General features: G+C 40.4%; 1 protein-coding gene across 8 annotated transcripts in view; it reads left to right on the top strand.

Annotated features, from left to right (window-relative positions):
* Positions 1-12,961, top strand: part of ADCY4 (adenylate cyclase 4) — a 166,801-nt gene extending 153,840 nt beyond the window's left edge. For all 8 annotated transcript variants that reach the window (XM_053702263.1, XM_053702262.1, XM_053702264.1 and 5 more), the window contains exons 22-26: positions 1,513-1,659; positions 2,015-2,122; positions 3,759-3,873; positions 3,984-4,108; positions 11,925-12,961. In XM_053702263.1, coding sequence (XP_053558238.1) covers positions 1,513-1,659; positions 2,015-2,122; positions 3,759-3,873; positions 3,984-4,108; positions 11,925-12,077 — 648 coding nt within the window. In that variant the 3' untranslated portion in view covers positions 12,078-12,961. The remainder of the gene's footprint in view (positions 1-1,512; positions 1,660-2,014; positions 2,123-3,758; positions 3,874-3,983; positions 4,109-11,924) is intronic.
* Positions 12,962-13,373: the final 412 nt, after the last annotated feature.

Genomic DNA, 13,373 nt, shown 5'->3' with positions numbered 1-13,373 from the left:
GGGCTCCGGGAGCGGCGGGATAGGAGTTAATAACTTTATTACAGTTGCGGTGGGCTCCGGGAGCGGCGGGATATGGGTTAATAACTTTATTTAGTTGCGGTGGGCTCCGGGAGCAGCGGGATAGGGGTTAATAACTTTATTTAGTTTCGGTGGGCTCCGGGAGCAAAGGGATAGGGGTTAATAACTTTATTAGAGTTGCGGTGGGCTCCAGGAGCAGCAGGATGAGGGTTAATAACTTTATTTAGTTGCGGCGGGGTCCGGGAGCGGCAGGATAGGGGTTAAACATTTTAGTATAGTGGCGGCGTTTAGTGACAGGGTATAAATTAAGTTGGGAAAAAGCCGAATAGCAGCGAGATCGATGACTGTTAGTTAACAACAGTCCGCTGCTCATCACCCCGTACTTGGTGCACAGCTTTTTGACAGGTTTTCTGATAAATATGGAGAGCGTATTCAGGTCCGCGACCGCAATGTTAGGCGATGTTAGGCAAGCGTATTGGTCCCGGCGAATGCAGCATAGTTGACGGCTTGATAAATAGGCCTCATACACTTATAAGCAATACCATTGTGACATCATGATGATTATTTAGATACCAAACACAACATGTCTGTTATACTTGGTCATCCAGTAACATAAAGTGATTAAAAAATGTCTTAAGATATCCTAGAGTATCACCTCTGATCGACCTTTGGTAAGTGTCTTGATAGGGATAGTTTTCTGTCACTCTGGGTTGACATCTTGGGCCATAAACTGACTTGAGGTACTAGGTCTCTGTATGTATGTAATAATGTTTGTTGTAAGTGAAACTTAGAAATTATTTACGACAGGTTGGTTTTTAAGAATAGACACAGGGATATACTCATCTAGAAAAACAAAATAAACACACAGAGAAAAAAATAACCCCTCACAATCTAAAATCATGAGATCTTCATGACATACATCTTGTGCACTATATATATATAATATCAGAATCCTGAAAGTTAATTTTTACTTCCATGTACCTTTATATGCTTTAATATTTTTTGTTTGTTTTTACTGCCAGTTCTTAAAGGGACACTGTACCCAAAAATTTTCTTTCGTGATTCAGATTGAGCATGAAATTTTAAGCAACTTTCTAATTTACTCCTATTATCAAATTTTCTTCATTCTCTTGGTATCTTTATTTGAAATGCAAGAATGTAAGTTTAGATGCCGGCCCATTTTTGGTGAACAACCTGGGTTGTCCTTGCTGATTGGTGGATAAATTCATCCACCAATAAAAAACTGCTGTCCAGAGTACTGAAACAAAAAAAAGCTTCAATGCCTTCTTTTTCAAATAATGATAGCAAGAGAATGAAGAAAAATTGATAATAGGAGTAAATTAGAAAGTTGCTTAAAATTGCATGCTCTTTCTGAATTACAAAAGAAAAATTTTGGGTACTGTGTCCCTTTAAGTTCACAGCTATAATAACAGCTAATCCAATGTTTACCATGAATTGTTTTTGTATATTTATAGCATTGTGTTACTCCCATAGGACCTGTATTACCAGTCATATGACTGCGTTTGTGTTCTCTTTGCCTCCATCCCTGACTTTAAGGAGTTTTACACTGAGTGTGATGAGAATCATGAAGGCCTGGAATGTCTGCGTCTGCTCAATGAGATTATAGCAGACTTTGATGAGGTTAGTATATGTGTCATTACGGTGTCTCAGAAAATGCTATAACCTTTTTAAATGTGGTTGGTTATCAAGTGTTCCATTTCCCAAGGCTGGGGAACAAATTTACTATAAACTGAAATAGAAATATTTACTTCTATACATCTTAAAATGATAATTTTTAGAAATATGAGTGCCTCAAACCTACCTCTACATACATGACTCAAAGGGGTCTGGAATAAGTAAATTGAATAGTGTGATGTAAATAGTGTGACAATGGAATATTTTTTTATGGTGAATTGGTAGAGTACAGGAAACAGATAGCAGTATGAATATGAGAATCATAAACTAATTCATGTCACCACTCCTTTTCTATTTTAAGCTGCTTTCAAAACCTAAGTTCAGCAGCGTGGAGAAAATCAAAACCATTGGCAGCGCGTATATGGCGGCAACAGGACTAAATGCTACTTCAGGGCAAGAAAATCTACAGGTATTTTTTTACCCACTCCTAGTCTCTGCCCATTGTATGTGTGTTCTTAAATAAACATTCTAATGTTAATTGCATAGGCTTATTCATCAGATATGTAATTATTGTATTAATTCATCACACCCCTTTAGAAAAACTTTAATAGTGAAAATTTGTAGAAAAATCATTAACATTTTCTAAGGGATTGTGATCAACCTGCATGTTTAATACACACAATGTGGTTAAACACATGGTTAAAGTTCTGCTAGGCAGCTGTATGCCTTGCAGCTCCTGAGTAGGACACAGCCAGCGGTCAGGGCAGCCACTATACATTTTGAAGCCCCTTACTAAATCATTGATCCCCCCCCCCCCCTTTGACCTGTGCATATTTTGACTGAAATGTGTGCACACTTTATTGGTGAGCGTAGTCAAACTTGAAAATGTTTTAAAGGTAAAAACTTGCATACATAAACACAGAAACTGACATAGACACAATGAAACACACACACACTCATAGAAACTCACACTGAAACACTTACAGAAACACTTACATACTCACATACACACTGAAACACACACACTCACAGAAACACTCAAATACTCACATACACACTGAAACACACACACTCACAGAAACACTCAAATACTCACATACACACTAAAACACAAACTCAGAGAAACTCACACAGAAACACTGAAACACTTACAGCAACACTCAAACACTCATATAAACATTTACACAAACTCAAGGAAACACTTAAATTCTCACATACACACTGAAACACACACACACTCACAGAAACACACAGACACACACACAAAGACAAACACACACAGACAAAATCACATACACTATCACACACTCACACAAACACAGAGGCACTCACAGACACACAATCTTATCCCCAGTCAAACCATTAAACTCAAAAGAAACTTTGCCTTCCAAATTTGTATCAGGAGGGGCCCTTGATAGATTCCAAGCAGGGCTTCAGGTTTTTGTAATTCCCTTTCAGGACATAAACATTAAGGGCTAGATTTCGAGTGAAGCACAAATTACGCTTGCGTTTGATTGCTAATTGAGCTAGTAGAAAGCTTTTTGCGCTTGTCGGGTTGCACTCATATTATGAATTGAAAGTAAACTGTTATCGCTTATGCGGTAACCCGACTAGCGCAAAAAGCCAAACTTAGAATATCGTGTGCACGTTTACTTATACCTCCATAGAAGTCAATGGAGAGAAAAAAAGTGGGAAAAAACTTAACACCCACTCTCACACAAACACGATAGCATATTCTCATTTGCACTAACCCGACATCAAAATATGAATATTTCACATTCCAATGTTCTTCACAAAGCAGAATATATTCCATTTATTCCTAAATACTTATTTTATATATATCTGATAGTATATTGGTACAATATATATCTATACCTATATATATATATATATATATATATATATATATATATATATGTATATATATATATATATGAGCAGTAATCCCTACGAGCACAAACACTCGTGATAAACCCCTTATAGCTCGAAAACATTACATTCTTTAACAAAGTTAAGTATGTTTTTTTCAATTTTGCACAAAGAGCACTGTTGTATAATAGCTTTAAATACTGCGCAATAAATGAAATCTCTATTCTTGCACACAGGATGGAGAGCGGAATTATAATCATGTTGGGATTATGGTGGAGTTCGCTATCGCTTTAATTGGAAAATTAGATGTTATCAATAAACACTCATTTAACAACTTCAAACTCCGCATTGGTGAGTGTTACAGTACTTACAAATTAATCTTTCTCACTAATGCCATGTAAAGTGTGGTTGTCTCAGCCTCTCTCCAGAATTATCTGCCAATGTTTTACTCTATTTTCAAGGTATTAATCACGGACCTGTAGTAGCTGGTGTTATAGGAGCTCAAAAACCACAGTATGACATCTGGGGAAACACTGTGAATGTGGCAAGTCGGATGGACAGCACTGGAGTTCTGGGTAAAATTCAGGTAAGAACCTCATTCCAAATGTATTTCCAAAACCCATGTCAGTATAAATTGCTTGAGTATTTCCTCTTTATATTCTATAAAACTTAAAATATAATGATAATTTATTTTGGTAGAAAACCTTGTTCCAAAGAGGTTATGATAGAGGCGGTGATGGGATAAAGCTAAAACACGAGATGAAATGTCAACTTTGATGGAGCAGCTAGTTATTTTTGGACTGGAGGAAACCTATTATTAAATTAAAGAGCAATCGTATGCCCTTTGAAAATGAACATTACTTAATTACTTGTCAATTAATTACTTGTCAAAATTAAACTTTCTTTATTCAGATACGGCATGCAATTTTAAACAACTTTCCAATTTATTTTCCATATAATACGAGGAGAGTCCATGGCTTCATTCATTACTTGTGGGAAATACAGAACCTGGCCACCAGGAGGAGGCAAAGACACCCCAGCCAAAGGCTTAAATACCTCCCCTCATCCCCCAGTCATTCTTTGCCTTTCGTCACAGGAGGATGGCAGAGAAGTGTTGGAAGATTTCGGAGTAGTCTCTTATGGAGGGTAGTACTCTACAGAATGGGACTGGAGTTTTAAGTAGTCCTGTCAGCCTCTCAGTGAGAGCATGGATGAAAGTTGGAGTCCGGAGATGCAGGGAGAGTCTTTCTGCGAAACCATCCCGGCTTATATTATCAGCTCCTTAAGCAATCAGTGTTGACGAGTTTCACTGCCTGCTTTCTTCACTCAAGTCCATGTCAGGAGCTCTGCTATACACTGTCAAACTTGGGAGGCCGTGTTCCTGATCCACGGCGTTGATTCTGGTAAGATTGTTTCATTTTTATTTCTATAATGATAACGCGAGAAGACAGGGTCACAGTGTGGTTCCTTTATCTGTATAGAATCAAGGGTTAATATTTCCGGAAGGTGATTATTGAACGGGGGGGATGTATACAAATGTGTTTTTATTGTGTTTTGCTGCGACATGTGTGAGATGTGGCTCTGGCAATGTTGAACAGTCAGGTTTTTCCTTCCTTGATTACTGCGCAGCCCGTTTAGTTGGCACGCTTTTTTCCTGGCTGCGGGGCAGGTCCTGCACAATACCATGTGACCGGGTGTGGCCTATTTCTCTTCCTTTTCTGACCGTCAGTTGCAGGAGACGTTTACAAGTTTTCTCTGTGGGCCTGGGTCATAGGAGGTGGTGAGTGCCCCGACCATTGGAAGTATAAAGGTGCCAGTTAATCCTTTTCTGTAGTCCTTATAAAGCGCAAGCTCTGGAGGACTCTGATATGTTAGAGAATACTCCCTCTTTAACTAAATCTAATGCCTGTGTTTATTGTGAGGAGGTTTCAGTATCTCCACCTGCTCAACTATGTTCCACATGCCTCGACAAAATAGTGATATCTAAAAGAAATAAAATGTTTAGTACCACTGAGCGGTCCACCTCTGAGGGGTCTCCGTCCCGTGAGGTGCGTTCCCTACATCGTGCGTGTACATCTCCGATTACACATGCAGCTCCCCAGTGCACTTCTAATCCTTCTGCGGGAGGGGCCACGTTGCCGCACCAATTTTGCTGAGCAGTTGCAAATGGCGATATCTGTGGTCATTAGTGCTTTACCTTGCCCAGCCAAGCGCAAGCGAAAGGTCAAACATTGCTATCCTTTCCAGGGGTCATCTACTCCGTTGGATGAATCTGAAACTAGTTTATCCGCTGATGCTGAGGATTCCGATACTTTGGAGGCCTCTCTCTCTGGGTCGGAATCTGCGGCCTATAGGCCTCCGGCTGCTGAGGAACCAGACTTTAAGTTTAGAATGGAGAACTTACGCTTTTTGTTAAAAGAGGTGTTAGCAACTCTAGAGGTTCCAGAACCGAAACTTCCAGAGGAACCTTCTATTCCTAAGCTGGATAAAGTTTATAAGGACAGGGCAGTGCCCCAGACTTTTAAGATATGTATATATATATATATATATATATATATATATTTAAACTTTCCATCGATCATCAATTACAAATGTAGCCCAGTTTTCTAATATATTGTGTTTGCAAGTAAAATCACTTACTGTTCACACCGCTGCAGTTTGAAAATGTCAGTTTGGCCCCTCCCTATTTCATCATCAGTGACATCAGCATCTTCTTGTAATCCGTGTAATTTTTCTATCCTCCTCGTAACTGGCTTTAGTGCATGCACAATGCGCCTATTGTACTGATCATATCATATAATTCCCAATGGAATCCAAGCTGCTAACTTCTACCGGCCGGAGGGTTGAACAAACAGGACACTGGTACGCGGCAACTGTGAACCGCACAGATAATGAGCCAGTGTTTTTTTTTCCTGTGTTCAAACAAATTTTTCTACGATGAGGATAGAAAAATTACACGGATCACAAGATGATGCTTACGTCACTAATGATGAAATAGAGGAGGGGCCAAATGGACATTTTCAAATGGCAGCGGCGCGAACAGTAAGTCATTTTACTTGCAAACACAATATATTAGAAAACTGGGCTACATTTGTAAATGATGATCTATGGAAAGTTTATATATATATATATATATATATATATATATATATAAAACTTAAAACGATTTTTGGGTTTACTGTCCCTTTAAGGGAAAGATTATTTTCGATCCAGGCCTGGACACAATCATATCCATGGTCACAGGGGGCAAGGGTGCCTTTCTTCCACAGGATAAAAAGATTAAACCTAAGGGTCCTAATTTTCGTCCCTTTGATTCGGACAAGTCCCAATGACAGCAACCAGACGCAAAGCCCTAGCAGTCCAAAGGATCTTGGAAACCATCTCAGTCTTGGAATAAATCCAAACAAAGCAAGAAGCCCACCAAGACAAAATAGTCATAATGGGACGGCCCCGAATCCGTCTCTGGATCTAGTAGGAGGCAGACTTTCTCTTTTCGCTGAGGCTTCGTTGAGATACGTTCAGGATCCTTGGAGGTTGTTGCCCAGGGTTACAGGAAAGGTTTCAAGACCCATCCTCCCAGGGCAGATTCCTCTTGTCAAATCTCTCATCAAATCCAGAAAAAGGAAAGCTTTTCTAGAGTGCGTGAAGGATCTCTCCTCTCTAGGAGTAATTGTACCGGTAGCTCTAGCAGAAAGGGGTCTAGGGAACTATTCAAACCTTTTCGTGGTACCAAAGAAAGAGGACACGTTTCGCCCAATTCTAGACTTAAAATGCTTGAACAACTTTCTATTGGTTCCATTGTTCAAAATGGAAACGATAAGGTCAATACAGCCCCTATTTCAAGAGGGCCAGGTTATGACCACAATAGACTTGAAGGATGCTTACCTTCATGTTCCAATGTACAAGGATCACTTCAGGATCAGCACTTCCAGTTTGTAGCTCTTCCGTTTCGGTTCGCTACGGCTCCAAGAATCTTCCCAAAGGTTTTGGGAGCTCTGCTCGCGGTAGCGAGATCCAGAGGGATTGCAGTGGCTCCTTATATGGACAACATTCTGGTTCAGGCTCCGTCCTACCAGTTGGCAGAGGATCATTCAAGAGTTCTCCTTCTTTTGCAATCTCATGTTGGAAGGTGAACTTAGGGAAGAGTTCTCTGGTTCCCAGTACCAGAGTGGAATTCCTGGGCATGATAATAGATTCCATTGCCATGAAGGTTCTCCTAACAGACAAGAGACGTTGTAAGATTGTCTCCAGCTGTCTTTCCTTTCAATCCTCCTCAAGGCCATCAGTGGCCCAGTACATACAGGGAGTGCAGAATTATTAGGCAAATGAGTATTTTGACCACATCATCGTCTTTCTGCATGTTGTCTTACTCCAAGCTGTATAGGCTCGAAAGCCTACTACCAATTAAGCATATTAGGTGATGTGCATCTCTGTAATGAGAAGGGGTGTGGTCTAATGACATCAACACCCTATATCAGGTGTGCATAATTATTAGGCAACTTCCTTTCCTTTGGCAAAATGGGTCAAAAGAAGGACTTGACAGGCTCAGAAAAGTAAAAAATAGTGAGATATCTTGCAGAGGGATGCAGCACTCTTAAAATTGCAAAGCTTCTGAAGCGTGATCATCGAACAATCAAGCGTTTCATTCAAAATAGTCAACAGAGTCGCAAGAAGCGTGTGGAAAAACCAAGGCACAAAATAACTGCCCATAAACTGAGAAAAGTCAAGCGTGCAGCTGCCAAGATGCCACTTGCCACGAGTTTGGCCATATTTCAGAGCTGCAACATCACTGGAGTGCCCAAAAGCACAAGATGTGCAATACTCAGAGACATGGCCAAGGTAAGAAAGGCTGAAAGACGACCACCACTGAACAAGACACACAAGCTGAAACGTCAAGACTGGGCTAAGAAATATCTCAAGACTGATTTTTCTAAGGTTTTATGGACTGATGAAATGAGAGTGAGTCTTGATGGGCCAGATGGATGGGCCCGTGGCTGGATTGGTAAAGGGCAGAGAGCTCCAGTCCGACTCAGACGCCAGCAAGGTGGAGGTGGAGTACTGGATTGGGCTGGTATCATCAAAGTGAGCTTGTGGGGCCTTTTCGGGTTGAGGATGGAGTCAAGCTCAACTCCCAGTCCTACTGCCAGTTTCTGGAAGACACCTTCTTCAAGCAGTGGTACAGGAAGAAGTCTGCATCCTTCAAGAAAAACATGATTTTCATGCAGGACAATGCTCCATCACACGGGTCCAAGTACTCCACAGCGTGGCTGGCAAGAAAGGGTATAAAAGAAGAAAATATAATGACATGGCCTCCTTGTTCACCTGATCTGAACCCCATTGAAAACTTGTGGTCCATCATCAAATGTGAGATTTACAAGGAGGGAAAACAGTACACCTCTCTGAACAGTGTCTGGGAGGCTGTAGTTGCTGCTGCACGCAATGTTGATGGTGAACAGATCAAAACACTGACAGAATCCATGGATGGCAGGCTTTTGAGTGTCCTTGCAAAGAAAGGTGGCTATATTGGTCACTGATTTGTTTTTGTTTTGTTTTTGAATGTCAGAAATGTATATTTGTGAATGTTGAGATGTTATATTGGTTTCACTGGTAAAAATAAATAATTGAAATGGGTATATATTTGTTTTTTGTTAAGTTGCCTAATAATTATGCACAGTAATAGTCACCTGCACACACAGATATCCCCCTAAAATAGCTATAACTAAAAACAAACTTAAAAACTACTTCCAAAACTATTCAGCTTTGATATTAATGAGTTTTTTGGGTTCATTGAGAACATGGTTGTTGTTCAATAATAAAATTAATCCTCAAAAATACAACTTGCCTAATAATTCTGCACTCCCTGTATAGCTGATTGGGCTCATGGTATCCGCTATAGATGTCATTCTAATTCGCCAGGTTCCATCTCTCGCCTCTTCAGCTGTGCATGCTGAGGCAGTGGAACAGTGATCATTCGGACCTATCCCAACTGATCTCTCTGGGCAATGGGTCAAGGGAATCTCTCTTGGTGGCTCCATCCAGATCAGCTGTCCCAAGGGACATCCTTCCTCAGACCATCTTGGGAGATTGTGACTACGGACGCGAGTCTTGCAGGTTGGGGAGTGGTTTGGGGTGCCAGGAAGGCACAGGGCAGGTAGAATTGGAAAGAGTCTCTTCTCCCGATCAACATCCTGGAACTTCGGACTATCTTCAATGCTCTGGGGGCTTGGCCCCTCCTAAGTTCATCCAAGTTCATCAGATTCCAGTCAGACAATATTATCTCGGTGGCTTACAGCAACCATCAGGGGGGTACTAGAAGCTCTCTAGCCATGAGGGAAGTATCTTGGATTCTGGAGTGGGCGGACCCATGACTGCTCGCTATCAGCGATCCACATCCTGGGTGTGGACAACTGGGAAGCGGATTTTCTCAGCAGATAGTTGTTTCATCCAGGGGAATGGTCTCTTCACCCAGAAGTGTTTGCGGAGATTTGCAACAGTTGGGGGACTCCGGAGATAGATATCATGGCATCCAGACTGAACTTTAAGCTACCCAGATACGGGTCGGGGTCCAGGGATCCCCAGGTGGAACTGATAGATGCCTTAGCAGTGCCTTGGGGATTCAACCTAGTGTACATTTTTCCACCATTACCACTTCTACCTCGTGTAGTGGCACGCATCAAATAGGAGCAAGCTTCAACTATTCTGATTGCTCCATTGTTGCCATGGAGGACATGGTTTGCGGACCTAGTGGGGATGTCATCCTCCCCTCCATGGAGGTTGCCCTGTCGCAGGGTTCTGCTGGTACAGGGCCCCTTTGTGCATCAGAATCTGCATTCAAGCCAGAAAGCTGGTTATCCGTTGTATCTATCATAAGGTGTGGAGGACCAACTTACTCTGGTGTTAATCTCATGGATATTCCTGGCATAAGGTCAGGGTATCTAGAATTATTTCCTTCCTCCAGGACGGTCTGGAGAAGGGACTTGCCGCCAGTTCCTTAACGGGACAGATTTCGTCTCTCTCTGTGCTGTTACACAAGAAGCTTGCTAAGCTCCCTGATATTCAGTCTTTTGTTCAGGCTCTGTCCAGGATCAGGCCTGTGTTTAGACTCCTCCTTGGAGTTTGAATCTGGTTCTGAAGGTTTTGCGGGGGCCTCCGTTTGAGCCTATGCATTCTCTTGACATCAAGACTCTGTCTTGGAAGGTTCTTTTTCTTCTGGCCATTGCTTTGGCACGCAGAGTGTCTGAATTAGTGGCCTTGCAATGTGAGCCTCCTTATCTGGTTTTCCATGCAGATAAGGCTGTTCTTCACACTGGATTGGGTTTTCTTCCTAAGGTTGTGTCTGATCACAACATTAATCAGGAAATTGTGGTTCTTTCCTTTCATTATAAACCGTCTTCTTCGAAGGAACGGTTACTTTATAACTTGGATGTGTTTCGAGCCTTGAAATTCTATCTTCAGGCTACGAAGGATTTCAGACAGACTTCAGCTTTGTTTGTTGTCTATTCGGGAAAGTGCAAAGGGCAGAAGGCTTCTTCTACTTCCCTATCTTTTTGGCTGAGGAGCATGATTCGTTTGGCTTATGAGACAGTGGGACATAAGCCTCCTCAAAGGATTACGGCTCACTCAACTAGAGCTGTGGCTTCTTCTTTGGCCTTTAAGAATGAGGCCTCTATGGATCAGATTTGTAAATTTACAAATTTTGTTTTTGCTTAGGCTGAAGCAGCTTTTGGGAGAAAGGTTTTGTAGGCTGTGGTGTCCTCAGATTAGGGTCCGTCTCCTTTTACCCTCCAGTTTTTTTTCATTCAGTGTCCTCTAGAGCTTGGGTATGTGTTTCCCACAAGTAATGAATGAAGCCGTGGACTCTCCTCATATTAGATGGAAAACATCAATTATGCTTACCTGATAATTTCATTTCCATGAATAAGTTTTATTATATTTCCTTACAATGAAAGATATATGTTTGTATATACTCTGTAGTGGTTAAGAGTTGCATTAAATAAAGAAAACAAATATCATAGTTACAGCATTGTTAGGATAGTAGTTTTGGTGAGTAATTTTAGTAGGGTCACCATAAGGATAACCTCAAAACTTAAAAAACAAACAAAAAAACTACAGAGTGTGTATATAAAAATAAATAAAATGCAAATAAAATGAATGAAGGTCTGATTTGTGATTATGAAAAACATAGCCATAAACAGGAGGTGCCTTTAACAAAAGATTAATAGAGCTACAAGCCAGGCTAACAAATTAAGGGATACCAAAGCAACAGAGCATTTTTGGGAAATGTCCTTACTCAAATTGCAGGGAAATCCAAAATAATTTGTGTGAATAAGAACAGTATTTCACCCTACTACTTTCCCATAAACCAATAACAATAGGGTATTTTCCCAATATTTTCCTCACAGGTTACAGAAGAAACTGCCAAGGTCCTTCAAAAGCTGGGGTACACATGTGAACGAAGAGGTGTTATCAAAGTCAAGGGCAAAGGTCAACTCTGCACTTATTTTGTTTCCACGGATATGGCCCGTTCAAGTTCCCAGGGCAACGTTTTAAACTAAATGGGAAAATGGACTACACACAAGGAATGCTTTTGTAGCACCACTATACCAAAAATGTCATAAGGAGACTGTCAGTAAAGCTTTTGAGACAAAGTACCAGCCCATGCCCTTAAGTAGCTGAGCTGCCAAGTTATTTGACTATCCAAGCCTCCTTGACTCAAATTGTTGTAGATTTAGTCTGAAGGATCCCTCAGTTCTTCTGGCCAATTTTGGCCAAAGTTGAATGGAAGAGTTTGGAAACAAAGCCTACCACTGCCAATAAAAAAACTTTTCTGCAGGAAAAAAGTAAAAATACTCTGGTGTACATTTGCCAGGGTGCATCAGATATATTCCTAACAACTTAAAAAGCACAAGAATGTTTATAAGTTATAGCTGTGTTTACGTGGGTAGAGCAGTTATTGGGAGCACATCAGTGCCCACAGTCCAAAGCAGAAATGGACAACACAGACTTAAAGTAAAAAAATATATACATATTAAAATAGTACAATTAAAGATAAAGAAAGAAGAGAATTGTTCTGTTCTGTGATTGCCAGGATGCGTCCATCTAATATATTCCTAGCAACGTTATAAAGTACAAGAACCTTTGTGGAACACAGTGCTGCCATAAGTTTAAAGTGGAGCAGGACAACAGAGACTCTTAAGTTTTAAAGATAGACAACTAATGAAACAGGAACAAACAACACACAACATTTTAAACACCTATGCATTTGGTCATTGCACCATTATGCCATTATATTCGCAGGTTTGCAATGAACCACATGCAATAAAAAATAATGGTCTTAAATGTAAAATGAATAAGCTGGAACTGGAGAATGGTTTTATCTGTACATATGGCACCTCTCTGTACAGCGCTAAAGATACTGTAAAATATATTTATGTATGCACATTATTGTCATTTCCATTATATTTATTCATTGAAATAAACTTGTTATTAAAAAATTTTTTTGCATTTACATTTTATACATTTATATTTGGTGCTTCAGTAAAACATATAACCAAATGTTTTTTGAGTACTAAATGAGATGAGGTTATGAGGAAAGGCGGCTATTCACATATTTCAGTAAACAGTTGATGATTGCCCTTTAAATTAATCTAAAGTACGATAACATTTCTTATTACTTTCAAAGTCCATTTTGCAGTTATGAGGCACTAGGAGAGTCTACATAGTTATAGGAAACTTGTGCAGCTATGGTGGACCTCTTTTTGGGTGGCTGCAATGATGCATAAGCTTGACAAATGGAGATATATTTTAAGAAAAATAAAAACTAGTGCTATGTTATATCATGGTGTATAAAT

This window comes from Bombina bombina, chromosome 2, assembly GCF_027579735.1.
Source record: "Bombina bombina isolate aBomBom1 chromosome 2, aBomBom1.pri, whole genome shotgun sequence".
Taxonomy (NCBI): Eukaryota; Metazoa; Chordata; class Amphibia; order Anura; family Bombinatoridae; genus Bombina; species Bombina bombina.
The sequence above is the reverse complement of the archived record's forward strand: the minus strand, read 5'-3'. Positions and strand labels throughout refer to the sequence as shown.